Source organism: Diadema antillarum, unplaced genomic scaffold (assembly GCF_040938485.1).
Source record: "Diadema antillarum isolate AM-2024a unplaced genomic scaffold, OU_Dant_1.0 seq00000759_RagTag, whole genome shotgun sequence".
Lineage (NCBI taxonomy): Eukaryota > Metazoa > Echinodermata > Echinoidea > Diadematoida > Diadematidae > Diadema > Diadema antillarum.
In genome coordinates, this window is record NW_027271650.1 from 1,238,700 (window position 1) to 1,257,665 (window position 18,966).

The 18,966-nt window shown below is 38.3% G+C and overlaps 1 protein-coding gene across 1 annotated transcript in view; it reads right to left on the bottom strand.

Annotated features, from left to right (window-relative positions):
* The window catches only part of LOC139738613 (protein flightless-1 homolog), a 46,536-nt gene that overhangs the window by 13,465 nt on the left and 14,105 nt on the right, over nucleotides 1-18,966 (bottom strand). Inside the window, exons 9-19 of the mRNA XM_071649228.1 lie at nucleotides 16,750-16,909; nucleotides 14,646-14,761; nucleotides 14,016-14,083; nucleotides 8,901-9,034; nucleotides 7,536-7,648; nucleotides 6,731-6,970; nucleotides 6,230-6,345; nucleotides 5,516-5,645; nucleotides 4,367-4,448; nucleotides 3,487-3,574; nucleotides 2,470-2,583 (exon numbers count right to left, since the gene is read on the bottom strand). Coding sequence (XP_071505329.1) covers nucleotides 2,470-2,583; nucleotides 3,487-3,574; nucleotides 4,367-4,448; nucleotides 5,516-5,645; nucleotides 6,230-6,345; nucleotides 6,731-6,970; nucleotides 7,536-7,648; nucleotides 8,901-9,034; nucleotides 14,016-14,083; nucleotides 14,646-14,761; nucleotides 16,750-16,909 — 1,361 coding nt within the window. The remainder of the gene's footprint in view (nucleotides 1-2,469; nucleotides 2,584-3,486; nucleotides 3,575-4,366; nucleotides 4,449-5,515; nucleotides 5,646-6,229; nucleotides 6,346-6,730; nucleotides 6,971-7,535; nucleotides 7,649-8,900; nucleotides 9,035-14,015; nucleotides 14,084-14,645; nucleotides 14,762-16,749; nucleotides 16,910-18,966) is intronic.

Consider the following 18,966-nt stretch of genomic DNA (forward strand, 5'->3'; position numbering starts at 1 on the left):
GCTTCACAGCACGACACTCATTTCGTTCCAAGTCTTCAGCACAGAAAGTGAAATGTGCAAAACACCTTGCAAATAGTGTCTGAGAGAAATCTAGCAAAATTAAAGGTGTTAACAAATTAAATATAACAAACTATACATTAATGCATAGTTTGCTTAAAATTTCTACATTTAATTTGTTATTTAATGCCTTTATGATTCTGAAGCTCCCAGTGCAAAAGTTAATTTTAATAACTCTCCCTTTTGACCAAGAGTCATTATTACAAACAATCTACTTGATTTATGGTATGATCCTATACCACTTTTTTTCTGATCATTCGACATCACTCTCAGCTTGAAATACCTGTCACAAAATCTCCAACTCACAATCATTTTGAGCATGATACTGTAATATTTAACAATAACTTTTATTTGTGATGATACATGTATCACGAGTTGACTGATTTCCATGAAATTTACAAAACCAACAAAATTGTCTCCCGTGACAGAAATTCTACACATATCGATTCCACAGTTGTAAATGGTCATAAGTAACTTTGTTTCATGGAGAGAGATAGTACTTCTCATTCCCATAAATTTGACCACTCATGAGCTGTTTCATAAGTCCTAAAATTTGAAATATCAGGACATAGGGTAGTTAAGCCTATTCCCACCGGGGCGGGGGGGGGGCCATTTTGGCCCCTCCCTCTCGACGTTTCATATGATTATTCCGCAACGCGTGATGCTCTCGCCGCAACATTTTGTGACTTTTTTCTTTCAAGTAACGTGCAACTTTTGAGACCAAATTTGTCGGTCTCGGGCATACCGTTTTGAAGCCACGCCCCTTTGAAAAAAATTTGTTGACCCAAAAATTGCTCAAAAACATGATTTTGTGTAAAAATCCAATGTAAATTGTGTTTTTGCAATTAATTCATATAAAAATAAATATTTATACTTTCAACGGCTGAAAATGATTTATTTTAGCCGGATTATGCTTTAAAAAGTTTCTGTGAAAAATTTTGACGAAAAAAACAACAAAAACAAAAAGTAAAAAACAAGGAAATACATAAGAAATTCAATAAACAATGAAATACATAAGAAATAGTTATGAAGCCAAATTTTTGCTTCAATATTATTGCTGAGGATATTGAAAAGAATATGTTCACCAAAAATTAGAAGTCTTGGAGCTTTATCTTTTTATTTATAGGCAAAAAATTATTTTTGCATAAATTAGCATAAATTAATTGATATAAAATACATTAAATAAAATTTGAAAAATCTAACTATACACTCTAGTAGATTACATTGGCCTCTACCTTAGTGCAAAATTTCGTGAAGATCGTGCGATCCAAGACCGAGATCTGAAGGCCCCCCCGTGGTTTCAAGTCCCTCAAAAAAACCCGGTGGGATTAGGGTTAAGTACTTTATATGTTTTTCAAACATTCATGCAGTACCTACTGATATCTGCATCGCATAACAAAATAAAAAGCAACCACGAAAAGTAATGAATTAACCACAGAACTATTAAAAAAAAACAATAAAAAAACAGGATAATACATACTAGTACACTGAATGAATATAGTGTTGGCAACCAATTTAAGTGGCAATTAATAGAGCCCATCTTATTCATAATCCTGTTTTTCTGCACGCTAGAAATATTTAATAGTCCTTTCAGAAACAGAGCAAACATATCAAAATGAGATCGCACACACATAAGAAAGTGTTTGAGGTAAGAGAAAGATAGTGAGGGAAAGAAATTGAGCCAGACAGACAGACAGACAGACAGACAGACAGAAAGACAAATGACAGACAGATGGATATACAAAATGAACAAGGGGAAGAGGAGGATTGACAAATGAAAAGGTGATTCAGGAAAAGTCAAGAAGAGGGAAAGATGTGATCAAAATAAATGATAGCAGAGGTAGCACACTAAATAGCAAAGGAATGAGAAAACTGAAGTGAATGAGCATGATATATATATATATATATTTTTTTTTTTTACTATGTTGGCTACTGCAACACATGAGCCAAAAGTGATGTAGTGGAACATCTATCATGTGAGCACACAAAACAAGATCTTCCAGGATCAATCCAGTTTCCAGGGATGGCTGTGGTACACTGTAAGCACTTCAGGGAATGCAAGACATTGAACAACATATTCAATGAAACACTGATTCAGCTCCTCACCTAAATATATGTAAATAAATAGCAACAAAGGCGGACAGACAAGTGTGCAGTGTACTAACATCATTAGTATGCATAGAAAGCATGTTAATTAACCACTCCTTGGTGTAAACACTGTGGAGAAAAAAAACAACAAAACAAAATGAAACACAGAGAATGTTTGAGGGGAAAAAATGAAAGTGGATCCGTGGATATCATAGCCAACAAAGTATCAATCATCTTCTTTCTCAATGTTGAGGAAGACAAGCTAGCAATACCAAATAATGCACCCTGTTCTGATGTAAAATTGCACCAAGAGGAAAGACCTACCCTTCTAGCACCCGTATGACGGTAGCATTATCCGGTCTCATCAGCATGGAGCATAGCTCTTGGGACAACTTCAGCGCAGCTGCTCGCCACAAGCGACTCGACTTGCGCCCGATCCTGTGGACAAGAAGCAATGTGTGCAAGTTAGAGGAGACTGAACACCTTTAAAAGTATAACTATGACAATGGTTTACGAAACCAATTGAATATCATGGAGCTTGTATCTTCCAGAAGATCTAAAAAGCTGCATTTTAATCAACATGTGCTGCTTCCAAGTTTCAATATCTTTTTTAAAGAGTAAGCCTACCCCGATCAGTATTTGAATGTTAAAATCACCAGGTGTTGTTTCTTTTTTTCACAGTCCTTTTTTTATGAAACACAAATTTGGGGGTTCAATTTATTTCTTTTTTCTTCCATTTTCTACCCAGATGGTGTGGAAGAAACACCTGTATGGGATGGAAATATGACAATTCTGCTTTATTTCACTTCATTTCATCAATTTGCGCATGAAGTGTCCTTGCACCTGAAATATCAGCAATGACTTAACCTTCTCTGGGGACAAAACTAATACAGTGCACTCCTGTTATAACAAACACGGTTATAACAAACTCCAGTTACAACAAAATAAAAATGCAGGTTACAATATTATCGGATAGATGTTTTTTATTATCTATTTTTTCGCATACAACAAAATTTCGATATAACAAAAGAATACTGCTGGTCCCGAGAACTTCGTTATAACGGGAGTCCACTGTAGCACACACATACACCTATTGGTGACATTTCGTTCACTGTGATCACACAATACAGTCACAATTTTATTTTGTGTGACAACCATGCTTGACAAAAAACAATAATGACCACGGCAGTGTATCAAGCACAGATCTTAAACAGTATTTTCTTCTTACATCCTGATGAGACATTATTGAATGTCAGTTATTTATTATTTCACAAGGATTTCTTCTCCGTAGAGTCCACACAGCGATCATGCAATCACCCAAACTTGGTCTTGTCCCCTTACCATATAAAGACGTCTGCATTGCAGTCCAGGATGTAGACATTCTTTGTCTCAAGGAGCGTCTGAGTCAGCTTGCCCTTGGGGAGTTCAACTAAATGGATAGAAAATGCATACATCAAATACAGTGAGCTATTTTATTACAAAAGCACACATTCAGAGATTCAGCCTTGATAGCAAAAAAATAAAAATGAATAAGCTTTCCTTTTGACAAAATTCATCTTCCTCCCATTTTTTTCAGAGCCCCTGTTTTTTTTTACCATTCCATTTGGCAGTGCCTTTTTGTAATTATAGTCTTTCTGAAGCTTTGTTGTAATTACTTACATTAATTAAGCCTTTGAAACTCTTCAAATTCTTGATATTTTCTTCTTCTTCTTTTTTTTTTTTTTGGGGGGGGGGGGGGGAGGCAGATTATTTGCTTATCTTCTTTCATTCCTCTTCTGCAAGCTTTCTGTATGTACTCATCTTCTCCTTGAAAACCCATGGTCAGATTTTCAAGGAAATTGGTAAGAAATAAAAAGTTTTTGAACTTTTGGAGGAGGCTCTACGAACTGAGAACCCTCCCATATACAGAGTCTCCTATCTTCTGATCACTGATCACATTCTTAAATCATTTTTCATTCTTGTTGAAAGATGAACAGATCAAAAATATCTTTGAATTAAAAAGGTTGCAAAAGATTCAAACTGTTCTGCCAATGGAAAAGTAAAAGAAAAAAAAGCAGCTCTTGGTATGACTGCAAGCAAAAAGACTTTCAGAATAAAAGGTTTAACAAAGTACTCATAATAGAAAAGAAATCAGCAAACAAAAATTTGCCATCCAACCCCTTCCAAGTAAGCAAATAGCATTGTACTATGAATAGAACTAATTTCTGTATGGTGATCTCACCTTGTGGGAGTTCCAGATATCCCGTGCCCAGACCGACTCTGTATAGCCTTGGCTTATCAGGCACAAAGGAAGTCAGCCAATCCTAGCAAATCAGAAAAGATGGAAAGTAACATGCAAACATTTCATTTTTGTTTAACATTCTGCTCCACTCTCTCTACACACCAGTCTTTCTCTATCTTTCTCTATCTCTTTCATTTTCTCTCATAACTATATATCTACCCATTTGTCTATTTACAGACATGAAGTACTGTAAAACCAGAAATGTTTAATTGTGCAAATTTCGCGAGAGCCAAGATTCACAAAATTAAAATGCACGCAAAAGTTCTTGTCTACTAGTATACTACATGTACATGCATTGAATGCCAGTGGCAATTCATGAACATTTCATGCTGTGAGAAAGGTCATAGGCTCCAATTCATAAAAATTTCATGCCGCGAAAATATCTTGCTTTACAGTAAACTATGCTACAGTGGTGCATTGAGTGATGTAAACAAGTCAGTACAATGGTAATTACCGCAAAGATAAGATAAGGGTATTTTGAAGGAGGTAAAATAGGGACATGTCATGGAAAATAATGACATAATGACAAGGAAGGAAGAGAAGAAAGATGAAAAGAAAGAGGGGTAGGGAGAGGAGGCAAACAGAAGTAAAGAGAACGAAGAGAAAGAGACAAAGAATAGAACATTCTGAGGAGGAAGAATGGAAGGAAAGTGAAAATAAAAGGGGAGGAGGAGAAAGCGTATGGGAGAATAATGATGAGAAAGTCAGAGGATGTAGGAAAGGAGTGAGAAGGGAAGAAAAGGAAAAGAAGGAAAAAGAGGACAATGGGGAACAAGAGGCAGAGGCAGAAAAAAAGGAAGAGGAAACAGGGAAAGAGACAACACACAGAAAGAGGAGGAAGAGGAGGAGGAGGAGAGAAAAGAGGAGGAAGAGAAAGAAGAAGAGGAGGAGAAGGAGGAGGCGGAGGAAGAGGAGGAGGAGGAAGAGGAGGAGGAGGAGGAGGAGGAGGGGGAGGAAAAAGAAGAAGTAGAAGAGGAGGAGGAGGAGGAAAGATAGGACAAGGAAAGAAAAGGGAAGAGGAAAAACAAGAGGTAGAGGGAAGAGGATGAGTGCGTATAGGTGATGCTACTTATGGAGAATCTTTCTTACCTGTGGGGTGAAGTCCTCTTGGTAACCCCCGAGTGGATCCCAGAATTTCTCCAACTCACTGCCCTGGTGCATCATGAAGATCTTAGCGTTGTTCTTTCGCTCCATCTTGTTGATTTTCTCACACATCAGTCTGTCCAAACAAAGCCAACAAAACATGTACCACATAGAATAAAAAGGAATTTAGAAAAAAAACAAACACATAGTATTTCAAGGAAGTTCTTAACAAATATAACTTCATGTTCTCTAGTCACTTGGTTACATAAATTATGTCAGAGATTTGAGCTTGTATCTTTCTCTGAGATTCCTAAATGTAATAAGTACTCACATTCTGTCACTTTTATATCCCACATCAGTACACAGGGACTTTGGCAGTGATGTATGCCATGTAAATTAATGCTCACTACCATCAGTTGTCATTACTATACCAACCTGTTGATATGCCTTTAGAATGAAATATATATAATAGCTAGTCAAAAACCTTCAGTTTAAGTAACTTTCGCTTTAAGAAATATAGGAAATAGACTGGACACTTGCTTATCAGAGATATGTACAGAAATGCATAAAAGCAAAGTAATCACACGTCACACATAAGGATGTGTTATAGATGTGGAAGGTGGTACATAGCTCATCCACTGCACCTGGCGACCTGCTGGTGTATGATGTCAATGATATCCCAGTGGTTCCAGTGGGATCTGTCACATGACCTGCACTGACCTTGCTTTTGACCTTGTGATGGGATTTGACCTCGCCCCGTACCACACGTAGATCTCCATCCCGAGGTCCAGCACGAAGACGAACTTTGGATCCAGTGACTGTGGCTCCATTGTGACCTGCCATCAGAAAGGGGGACGGATCAGGGGATGGGGAAGGTAACAATAACGATGGTCAGAATACCAAATAAGGAATAAGCAGAGAAGTAATTGAGATTATGGTGGTCTCCAAATCTGGAGCAAATTGTATTTACCAGCTTCAGTCAGAAAACTTCACAGAGACTCTAATGATAATGATACTTCTGATAACTACTATCACTACTACAAACAAAAAAGCAAATTCATCCACCACCACCATGTCATTATCATCCTAATTACCATCATCATCATCATCATCATCATCATCATCATCATCATCATGACTATCACTGAAGAGAAAACAGACAATTTCACAACAAAGTAAGATAAAAATAGAAAGATGCAAAAATAAGAACAAGATACTCACAGCTTCAAGGTGCATGTTCTGTGTGCCCGACGCCCGGTACATTCGCGCCGTATATTGGTTCTCCTCCACCGTATAGAAACCACTGGCGGTGCCACCTTCAATGTAGGCAACATCATGGTCAAACAGTTCCATGAACTCATCACTCTCATCGCTCATCTCCTCGCGTATCGTGCGGGTCCTGGCGCCGAGCATGTTGCGCAGGTTGACAGCGTGCATGGCCGAGCAGGCCTTCTTGTCAAGCTGCCAATTTGAGGAGTTTGTGATCAGTGATTTTACCATGTGACCAGCAATGATTTTTCATTTGAATTAATAATCACTGATATCACACTGTAAATGTGGTGCATCACACTACTCAGTTAGCACTCTTTATCATAAATGTTTTTTAGGACGATTCATTTAGACATGAAAAAAAGACCAAACTATTCCCTCAATGACACAAACTAGACAGACATTTACCCATCATTTGCTCTATAGGAGGAAGGACTCTGAGAATATTGGTTCAATGTCTATAAACATGACCTAAACAGCATTAAACCATAGTGCAAAAAAAAAAAAAAATGTCTCAAACAAACTTGTGATAATAATGCTTCAAGTGACATACAGTAGAACAGAAAAAAAAGGTACAGAAGTTGTTTTGTTATGTATTATGCTTACAAATAATTGATGATTGCCGAAAGGATGTTACTTTGCTCACAGTATTCATGTCTGTTCTGAAGTTAAAGTTAGATGCCTAGTTTACGAGAATGTGTAAGATTAGGACTACAAAAACAATGACAACACTGCAATATACGGTGGCATAACTCACCGAAGACGACTGCCCTATCCAGTAGTATATCTGCCAGTTAAGGTTCTGGGAAGAATCCAGATACGTTTGGAGAATGATGTAGCAATCCGCCTCATAGAACTTGCCATACAGAGCTGAGTTGGCAAACAGAACAAAAAGTGAGGCAAATGAGAAATATCAGACCACAAAAATCATAACTGAAACATCTCCATTTTCTGGTTATGTGGATCAAACAGCAAAACAAACATATATCTAAATATATGTTACCTCATACATATAACATGCACTATATCAACTTCAATTGAGTTACGATTCTTATGTTCCTGTTCATAAGAACACATGAACTGAGACAAAAATTTTTTCCCCTTAAAAACACACACAAACATGTACACAGAAAACATAAAACCTTCAGCAAAAATTTGCCACCATGTTGCCAATGTGTTTCACTCCACTATCTTTATTGAACTATTGAGGACGGGCTGATATTGCTACCACACGCATTTCCCATAGACACCTGCCCGAGTATACTCGGGACTCATCTTCAACGGGTTAAGGCAACACCTGTATTGAAAGACCCAATAGTGCAGGGAAGCATGGATGGCCCATTTGAATTGATCTTCATTCCCTGCCCACTGGGGTACATTTGAAAAAACCATGAATACATGTAGCTCCTGGCAGCAAATATATGCATCAAATCCTACACTCATCAGTAACGGTGAACTCCAGCTGAGATTCTTCAGCTGTTGTGTGTACTTTATAGAGAGCAGAGATAAAGCTGTACACAATTCCTTATGGGGATTCTCTACTACATTAAAGCCAGGCCAGCATTCTCACTCCATGGTAGCCCCACACTACTGGATCTTTAATTGACATATTTACAGCTGTATTTATGTGACATCTTTATTCAGGTGACATCTTTATTTAGGTGACATCTTTATCTACATATGTAGGTGACATCTTTATTTAGGTGACATCTTTATTAAGGTGACATCTTTATTTAGGTGACATCTTTATCTACATATGTAGGTGACATCTTTATTTAGGTGACATCTTTATTAAGGTGACATCTTTATTTAGGTGACATCTTTATCTACATATGTAGGTGACATCTTTATTTAGGTGACATCTTTATTAAGGTGACATCTTTATTTAAGTGACATCTTTATCTACATATGTAGGTGACATCTTTATTTAGGTGACATCTTTATTAAGGTGACATCTTTATTTAGGTGACATCTTCATCTAAGTGACATCTTTATTTAGGTGACATCTTTATTCAAGTGACATCTTTATTTAAGAGACATCTGCAATTAGGTGACATCTTTATTTAGGTGACATCTTTATGTAAGTAGTCCTGCTTCTCTGCTATCAAGATGTGATACAGACCTTCCTCCACCTGAATCGGGATGAAGTTCTCTATTTGCCAGATGATGAGCCCCGGCTCCGTCCCACACTCGCTGGTGAAGAAGTCTGTGTAGTCCAACTGCGGGCGCTCTAACGCATCCATCCAACTCTTTGGTCTGTAAGAAAGTTGTGACAAAATCTTAATGGTAAAACGACACTGAATATTACAAACATCTGTGCCGTCACTACGCTGTTCAACCCAATTTTACCCCTGCATTTACAGGCTGGGTGGAGTTCCAGAAAGCTAAAGTTTAGTTTCATGGTTCAAGGGAAGTGTACAGGTAAGACAGTAGTGAGTACTTTGACGACCTGTCATATCATCATTTTATGACATCAGTGAGAACTCTTGACTTCAGAAACTTGTGAGGTCGTTAACTATCTGTGCTACCTTGAGCAAAGTTTGACTGAATTAATCAAACATCACAGGACGTCTGAACCAGTCAGCGCAAAAATAGAGAGTGAATAATCAAAGCAAAAGCCTGCTGGCCATGCTATGTAACGTAAGGGGAATCGGTATTAATGGATTTGAGAGCTGCCACCTAAAGGTACAATTCCCACAAAATCCAGACTTTTTTATTTTGAATTTGAAAACAAGTACCCACACTCCCTCACTCTTCTGATTAAAAAAGAAGCTCCAGTTTGATACTATAACTGTTTCCCACACAGGTAAACAAGCTGTGCTTTAAAATTTTCAAACGATAATAACTCATTTGGCACTAGCACACAAACAAGCAATTAGGGAGGTACATTTTGAGGTAAGCAGGACATTCCAATATACAAGATAAAGACATGAAATGCACATGAGTACACCATAGTATGACTTGAACATAAAGAAGCATGTATTGAAATCTGCATCACTGGCCATTTATTAACATGTCACATCAACATGTATCCACTTAAAACTGCATTTCATGTATGCTGCAAACATAATTAAATTAAAAATGCCACATTATGAAAGCACAAACTTTTTATGTCATTTGGGTGTGAATTAGTGCCATTGCAGAGAGGCAAATGGCTTATTTTGGAGAGTACTGGCTCTCTGTAGAATGGGGATGGGGTGGGGTGCAAAGTTAGGGGTTGGGTGGGGGATTAGGCAGGTGTGTAGGGAGGGCAGGAAAGGAAATTACAACTAGACTAAACATTGCAATGAACAAACTATGTGCAACATTTCATACAGTCACTGATATAATTGATAGACAGGTTTCATTTACATTTCAAATTAACACAACCTCTCATTCTTTCCACCATAAATACCATCGCCTTAAGTGGCAATAACAAATGTTGAGTGAACCATTGACAGCAAACACTGTTTACATGTGCTGCTCTTTCACTTTCACAAATGCTGGGCCATGAACACGAACAAGACAATCACAAATGCGAGGGATCATAGAGGTATCATGTTGGACTATTTAACATAGATACCTACATAACTATACAATTAAAACTATTTTGACTGGCTGGCGTGCTGCTGGTTTGTGTCATTAACACCTTTAAAAACTTCACCAACTTAATATTTCACACCCATGAATACTTGATGAGACTTTCCTATTTTTTTTTCTCTCTGATAACCAACACACACCTGCTTCACAATGGAACCCCATGGCAGAGTAGAGCTATTACGTCATTCAGAGTATCTTTTTACAGTATTTAGAAATTCTGTCACTTTTAAATGACATTTAACTCGTACAGATCAATGAAAACAGTTGCACAAGAAGTCAATGAAGTACACTCCCACTTCTGAAGAAAGTAGCAATCGCTACTAAATTTTTTTGGCATCCCACTCAGTGAAGATCTTCTAGCCATTACTGATCCCTCAAATTTTTGCAACAGCATTAAATTTGAAACTGTAGAGAAAACATGCAAAAACATAAAAGAAAATATATTCAACGGAAAAACGACAGCATTGCAGAGAGCATTTAAGTACACATACGTAATTCCACTGTGCAGATACCATAAAAACAGCTATCATCAGTCTAGAATCAGATGAGTGTTAAATGCCAATCTCTAGCTTGGCATGAACACTCTCTAATCTTAAACGACCAGAAGCGACACCGAACACAGTTGACAACACATTTACCTTCGGAACGGGACGTAGTTTACACTCTTCCTTCGCAGCCTGAACATTTGCAGGCATATCAATTGGTTAGAGATTGAAGAGTGGCAAAGCAATGAAGGAGAATATGGGTGATATCAGACATGACGAATGAACGCAGTACCAATGTGATTTGATTGATGTTGATTTGGAATAACAATTTGGCAAAGTCATTCTTAGACCCCGTTTACAGTGCAGGGTCGGGCTCGGCCGCGGCTCGGCCGCGGCCGAGCCTCGCAATTTTGTCCGTTTACACTGCTGGGCTCGGCCGCGCTTTTGATTCAAACCTTTCAATATTTTGTTGTAGTGGCGCTCTGCTTGTGAGCATACGCAATCTGGTATTGTCTGGTTTTCAGACCCTTTGCCAAATGAATTCCGTGGCAACGAAGTCGACTTTCGGGCAAAGGCCTTTGCCGAAGGAAAAAAATCCTTTGCAGGACAAAACCACCTTATACTATACTAGGTTTCGACGTTGAGGGGGTTATATCCTGAACAGCAAAATAGCACAGGCAGAGGATTTGGAAGCCAGACTAAAACTGGCCGCGCATTTGGCCTAGTTTGCGTTTGCACTGAGAAATGGCCGGGCTCGGCCGCGGCCGAGACCACCTCCAGAGCGAGGCCAAATGCAAGGCCAATTTTGGCCTCGCATTTGGCCTTTTGCGCGTTTACACTGAAGCGGGGCTGGGCTCGGCCGCGGCCGAGCCGCGGCCGAGCCTCGCACTGTAAACGGGGTCATACACCCAGTCTCTACCACATGTGGACAAGTTAAAGGGGCATTCCAGACGATTTTCATAATTTCATATAATGTAGTACATATATCAACAGCACCATGTATAGATTTGTGGAATTTATTGTGGTTCTTGAGCAGAGAAGCAATACTTTGAAAAACCTTAAATAAATTACACTGAACAAGGATGATGACATACATTGTATGAGGCTCACATATTTCAGAAATGTAGCAGTGTAATTCCATTACAATACCGCTTGCTTGGGGGTTCACCTGTGTATAATCTATGCATGCCTTCTTCTTTTGTTCTGCTTCCTCGATCCCCAACTCGTGCATTCTTATGACGACCCTGCCATGTCATCATCCTTGTTTGTTGCACTTTGTTATAAATTTCGAAAATATTTTTATTCTTCATCCCAATTATCATAAATTCTGAAACTCTGTCCTCAGTATAACTGATCTATAGTTGTTCAAATGTAAAAATTTGCAAATCATCCAAAGGTCTCCTTTAACTTGAAAAATAGATACAGTTGCCAAAGCTCTGTGAATCTACAACATCTGCAAGAGGCTCCCTGACACAATTAAACACATTTTCATGTCCTGACATACAAAGCCTCCGTAATTTTCGGATCACATCATTTACCCATTAAAATGCTTGTAACATACATGCACCTCTCTGACGGCTTTTTGGAATCTGCCTGATTTTTAGGTGAGAGATTTGGCAGTCTTGTAGATGTAAAACCACTCAGAGACTATCCAATTTTTGGATACCTCAAGGCCAAACTTAAGGATGATCATTTTGTGAATACCCTTGGTCATGGATCTGTTTAATGTGACATGTCACTCATCAAAATGGTTGAGTTACATATTGTTCTCCAATTACTGTATGACAGTCACTTGCATTCTCTCCTGTGTCTACATGTACAGCTGAAAGATAAAAACTATTTTATAGCTATTCACTTCTTCTCAAGTGTTTCTCTCACACTGAGATTATGATATCCTGGTAGGTTTCACATGTGTTTATATCTTGGTTTCTATAGCCTAGTGTTGATAATTATTGATTACCAGGTATATGGTTTGGACTTTCACACACTGGACTCATTGATGTTGGAGATGAATGAAATAATGGCGGACTGCGTTATAAGTGAGGTTGCATGAAAGCAAATTGAAAACTCCACATTATGAGGACAGAAAGTGAGAGAGAGAGAGGGAAAGACAGAGAGAACAAGAAAAGGGAGATAGAGGAATCTTGATGTATGTGTTAGTGATGGAGAGTGAGGGGAGAAAGGAAGCATAGAGTGTGAAAGAGAATGGTTGTAACACACATAATTATAAACAGATACTGTATATGCCATATATTTAGCGAGTCTAACTTTTTGCGAATCAGGACTTCTTAACAATTTCGTGAGTTGTTAAAGGGATCGTATAGTCTTGGTTGAGACCTAATTTCAGGTTTCTAACATTTTTTTGTGAGATAATGAGAAACCTCTTATGAAATATGAAAGAGCATGTAATTCCATGAGAAATTCAACGTTTATTTGATGAAAATTGGTTTTGAAATGGCTGAGATATCCAAAAACAGAGCAATTCTAATAAAGTGTGGGACCCACCGTTCATTACGATCGCTTTGTTTTACTTTGTTTTTCAATGTTTCAGTCATTCCAAACCCGATTTTCATCAAATAAACTTTGAATTCCCCGTAAAATGATACGCTCTATACTCTTTCATAAGTGTTTTCTTGGTATCTCGCAAAAAGTTAAAAGCCCAATTCTCATCTCCACCAATACTGTACCATCCCTTTGAATTTGTGATTGCGGAGTACAGAACTGAATGGAAAAATGTACGCGTGCTCGTCACATTCATGTCAGGGTCAGAGTTGATTTTTTACCTCACTCACAAAATCTGAGCAAATAAAATCTCTTGAAATATTCTACATAATAATACTGTAACATGAAAGATCTTTAGAACAGTGCAATACTATGTTCAAGGATGAAAATAGCAGTTTATCTTCAGACATAAATTAATGTGTATGCATGTGTGTGCATGTATGGAAAGACAGATGTATAGATAGATATATGGATAGATAAAGCCATAGACTGATAGAATAGATGGGATATATAGGTAGAACATTGGATAGATAGACACACACAGACAGAACAGAGAAGAAGAAAGATGATATAGTCCTGAAGAAGAGACTGCATTTTCACCTGAAGACAGAATATGGAAATGAAAGAGATATGGGGAATATTTGTTGGAAAGAATAGAATATCATACTAACTTGACTTCTGAATCCTCTCCATCTGCTGAAACACCCTCACTCTTCTCTTTGGCCAGGTCACTCATTCCCTGAGGAAAAAAATAATAAATGAAGGAAAATCCCATGTCCATTCACCATGGCACAAACAGTCACCTTTGGAATTTTCTGTTCAACCATAGCTTGCACTTTCCTCTCAGATTCTCTTCCTTTGGTTCTACAAATCCTTAAACTCAGTGAGGACAAGCTGATTTTGCTCAAACACCCATTTCCTAAAGACATCTCCCAGAGTATACTTGGTACTAGTCTGCAACAGGTTCAGGTAGAAGGAGTATGGGGTCATATTTGTTCCCCTAACAGAATAATTTTGCAACTACCACATTTTCCACACTTTTCAACCCCAGACCCCCACATTTCCCTTTGCTGCATCACTAAACCATCACACCCCTAGACGCTTGCCCCCTAGTAACCACACCTCAAGATGTTGCATCTATACATACAACCACACCTCATAAGCTTCCATCCACAGACCATCACATCTCCTGATGCTCAAGCAAAGACCAAAACACTACCCCAAGCTTCACCACAAAACTGTCCCACCTCCTAAATGAGCTCCAACAAAGGATTACCATGCCTCTCTCTGGTCGGACTTACCTTTAAGACTTTCTCCTGCTTGGCCTGTTCAGCCTTGGCGGCCTCCGCCTTGGCCGACTGCATCTCGATTCTCTTCTGCCTGATGCGCTTCTTGCGTGCCAATGGGTCCTTGCTTGCTGCAAGGGTAGCAAAAAAAAAGTCAAAAAAAAGTTTGGTAATCCTTCAATGAAGGCACAAAAATTAAATCACTGCATCTAGATTTAACTGTTGAATTCTGTGAACAGTTTCACATGCGATCCTTGATGCTATTACCTGGATGAATCCGAGCTTAAATCAATTACTGAGTAATCCTTCCATGCTTGCTCTGTAACGGGTGCACTGATACTTCATAATGTTGTCCAACACGGGCTCACTAGAGCAAGATATAAGCTCATTTAACCCTTTCGGTGCCACTGACTTTGGACAGTGTGTACAATGCTCTGGGGGTTTCCGTGCCAGTCAGCACTCAAAGCACACAACAGATTAAGGGGCAAAACACACCTACATTTTGTGGCCAAGTAACGAAACAAGAAGACATCAATGATTTGACAGGCCTGATGCTGGATAATATGAAGAGAGGGACAGAAAACATTGAAAGATGGAGGACATGCTCCCAGAGTACCAACGGCCACAACTTGCAGTGAATGGTCGTATACTCTTTGTGAACATAAGCCATAAGAAATATGTATGCCGGTACTCAACTAGTGCCGGGATCAGGCAACCTAGAATAGTTAGTTAGTTTCAATGGCTCCATATCACAATATACAACTAGGTATACATTGGCTTTTTTATAGTCTGCAAGGATCATTGTGTAGAGAAGTCAATACCTTAAAGGGAGAACTCCAAGCAGTGGTCAGTGTGATTATAATGTTAAAGTTGGCAGCGTGAAAAAGTTCATGTTTTCACTAAACTTATGAAAGAAATGAGAATGTATCAGAATCATGATAGATTTTGGCAAAACAATAATATTGGTGACAATTCCGTATGTATACAAACGTTAGACAAGGAAATGACATCATTGACTCACAGCATCCCGTGATGTGTACATAGAAATGTTGACACATGATTCTTTTTGTCAGTAAGTCAACAAATTACATCATCATTCCCATTCACAAAGTCATTATCACTACATCGTTACATCTCAAAAACAGTTACTTGTGAAAGACATTATTTCTTCTCAACATCGCACAGAAAAGGGAATTTATTAAGATATGGATGCAAGCGAATGGGAGATTTTGGAGGTCATGACATCATCAACTCACCTAATTTGCATACATGTCACTGTGACTGATATCACTGGAAACATGTGACACTGTAAATTTGTATACCTTTCCTCTTCTTCATCCGAACACTGATAAAAATTGTGTGCTAGGATTTGGCTTCACTTATCAAAAGATGACTTGCAACATGGAGCGGATTTCAGCTTCAAAAATTGCCATGGGGCATGCTATGAGACAATGCCAAATGGAAAGTGATACCGTTCTATGAGAGTTGCATGCTCACGACAATGGCTCGAGTGCACTCTCGGTACACAGAGGTTGCATTGTGTGAGGTGCTCCTCATCATGCCACTTTTACAATTGTGAATGCACACAATGAGATAGTCTAAACATGTACAAGAATGTTGTGATAAACTATACACATAAAGTTCTCATTGTATTGGCATATATGATAGATACTTAAAATAATGTTGGATAATGTTGAATAAACTTGGAAAATGTTTGTGTACACAGTGTACCCCTTAAAGGTATTGTTTACCATTGGGAGCAGTGATTGTAAAAATGTTCGAGTTATCACATTTGATGTATGTGTATGTCAGTTGTATCACAAAATATCCTACCATATAAAAATTTCTCAATAAAGTCTAAAATATAAGGATATATAACTATTTTTTTTTTTTAACAAACCATAACTGTGGATGGTTTAGTCTAGAAACACATTCATCATCACCATTGTTCACATTTTGTATATTCAATAATACATAAACCTTTGACTTTGCCCTTTGATATACCACAACCATTATGTTCATGCCAATACCTGTCAATTGATTTTTAATCTCATCCACAACCTCACATCATCACTGAACATTTCTAGCTGAAGTTCCAAATGGATGATGCAAGTCTCACCTGAGGAGCTACCAGCCTGGGAGGGGGGAACCACGCCCACTAGTCTCAGCTGGTGGCTGAGGGAGAAGTCGATGTTGTAGTACTCAGCCCCGCTTCCTCTCTGCTGAGGGATGGGCTTTGGGGGCATAACAAGGTCAGGGTTATCCCTGACGTCAAGGGTCTGTGGACGTCAAGGGAAGAGGAAAAACATCAAAATATGATTGCAATAGCAATGGTAACGATGATGGTGATAATGATGGTGGTGATGATGATGATGATAAGGATGATGGTGACAATGATGATGCTGACAATGATGATGCTGATTATGATGATGCTGCTGCTGCTGATGATGATGATAAGGATGATGGTGATGATGATGCTGACAATGATGATGCTGATTCTGATGATGGTGATGATGATGGTGATGATGATCATAATGATGATGGTGATAATGCTGATGCTGATGATGCTGATGCTCATAATGCTGATAATGATGATGCTGATGATGATGATGGTGATAACGATGACAATGAAGATGATGATAACAGTGATGAAGATGGTGACAACATCATCACCACAAACACAACCTACAACTATACAGTAGCAATACTTGCAACAACAATGCCAAAAAATTGCTTTCCCATGTGGAAAGCAGTAATCATTATCATTATGACCACTGCAATAATTTTTGATGATATCACCATTATCATCACCATCATCATCATCATCATTTTCACTGTGTCACTAGTAATACTACTACTCAATTAAAACACTTGCAAACATGGTTTTTATGAACTTATACTGAAATTTAAATGGTCATACGAAAAAAGTACTTACATGTTTTTGACTAGAAATAAACATTTCAGGCAGTGCATAAATGTTTTGTAGAAAATTATGAATAGTTCTCTGCAGCACACAGCTACACAAGATACCCCTCATACATCCATGTCAAAAATGCAACGCACATTCTAATGCGATACCCGGAAAACAACTCCCTATGTAATAACATTGCAGGCAGGAAGACAACATTTCTACATGTAAGAAACACTTGACATCTCTCTTGCCTTACCTGGTATTCTTCTTGCTTTTGGGGCAGAATAGAGCAACAGCCAAGCATTTACACGACTAGCACCAAAGGGGAGTTATGAGCTCTTCAGCAAACATGCACAGAATGGCTTCACAAGCATCACCAACTGACAATACATCCCAAATGGCAACACGTCATAAGCAACATTGCAGCATCAACAAAACAAGTGTTTCGGTCTGTGTCGGGCATTTCCACACATTGGCATCGATATGGTGCAAAAGGGGGAAACCCCACCAAACAGGCATGAAAACTTCTAAAAACGCTTCCAAATAAAGCAGAAAAAAAAAAGAATTCTTTCGACAGTGCTACACAGGAAGTGATATCTGTCTGACATTACTTTCAACCACAAATGGAGGAATACTGACCACACTACAAAATAAGACAGAAATATTTTGAACGGGCTCGAGCACATTTGGCTATACAGCTTTTTCGGACAATGGTTTCAAAACCTATTGGCAGCTAGTTACTGACCAATGGATATCCTGTTGTGGCATGTGGCAAAATTTCATTCAGAAATACTACAACAAGAAACATATTTTGTGTCGTCGACATTGCATGAAAACTCTCATATTCACTGACGTGCAGTGAAGGCCAGCATCTTGCACCCCGTATGGATGAAATAACTGTTTTTATGTGACAGCAATTGGATTTGTTTTTCTATTACCTTACATTATTTTCCACATAAACTATGTCAAAGTTTGTTGCAACATTCTATGAAATGAAGAAATCCAGAAAAGGCAAATTTCTTTTATTCAAGATTGTTCATGGGATGTTTCAGCACAATTATCAATTTCTCTGAAGGCAATCAATCTTGGAATCACAGTTTAAACAACAAAGCATTCCACTCATTTTATACAAATATCAAGGTCACACTAATTACAGCATAGTAAATAGAAAAGAAAACAGACCCTCAGTTTTACTATTTTCTGTCAAGGAAATCTACTTGAAGATCTTTACAATAGTTACATTCTCCTTGTGACATAATTGTCATACATCATATTTTTTCTTACGTTGGTTTCAGAAAAAAATCAAACAAACAAGAATTATATGATTTCTATGGTTAGCAGAGCTCTGACAAGTATCTAGACGGGATTTGATCAGAAGAGTGATTTCCTAAGGGAAGGAAGTGATCTACATTGCAATATCCTCCT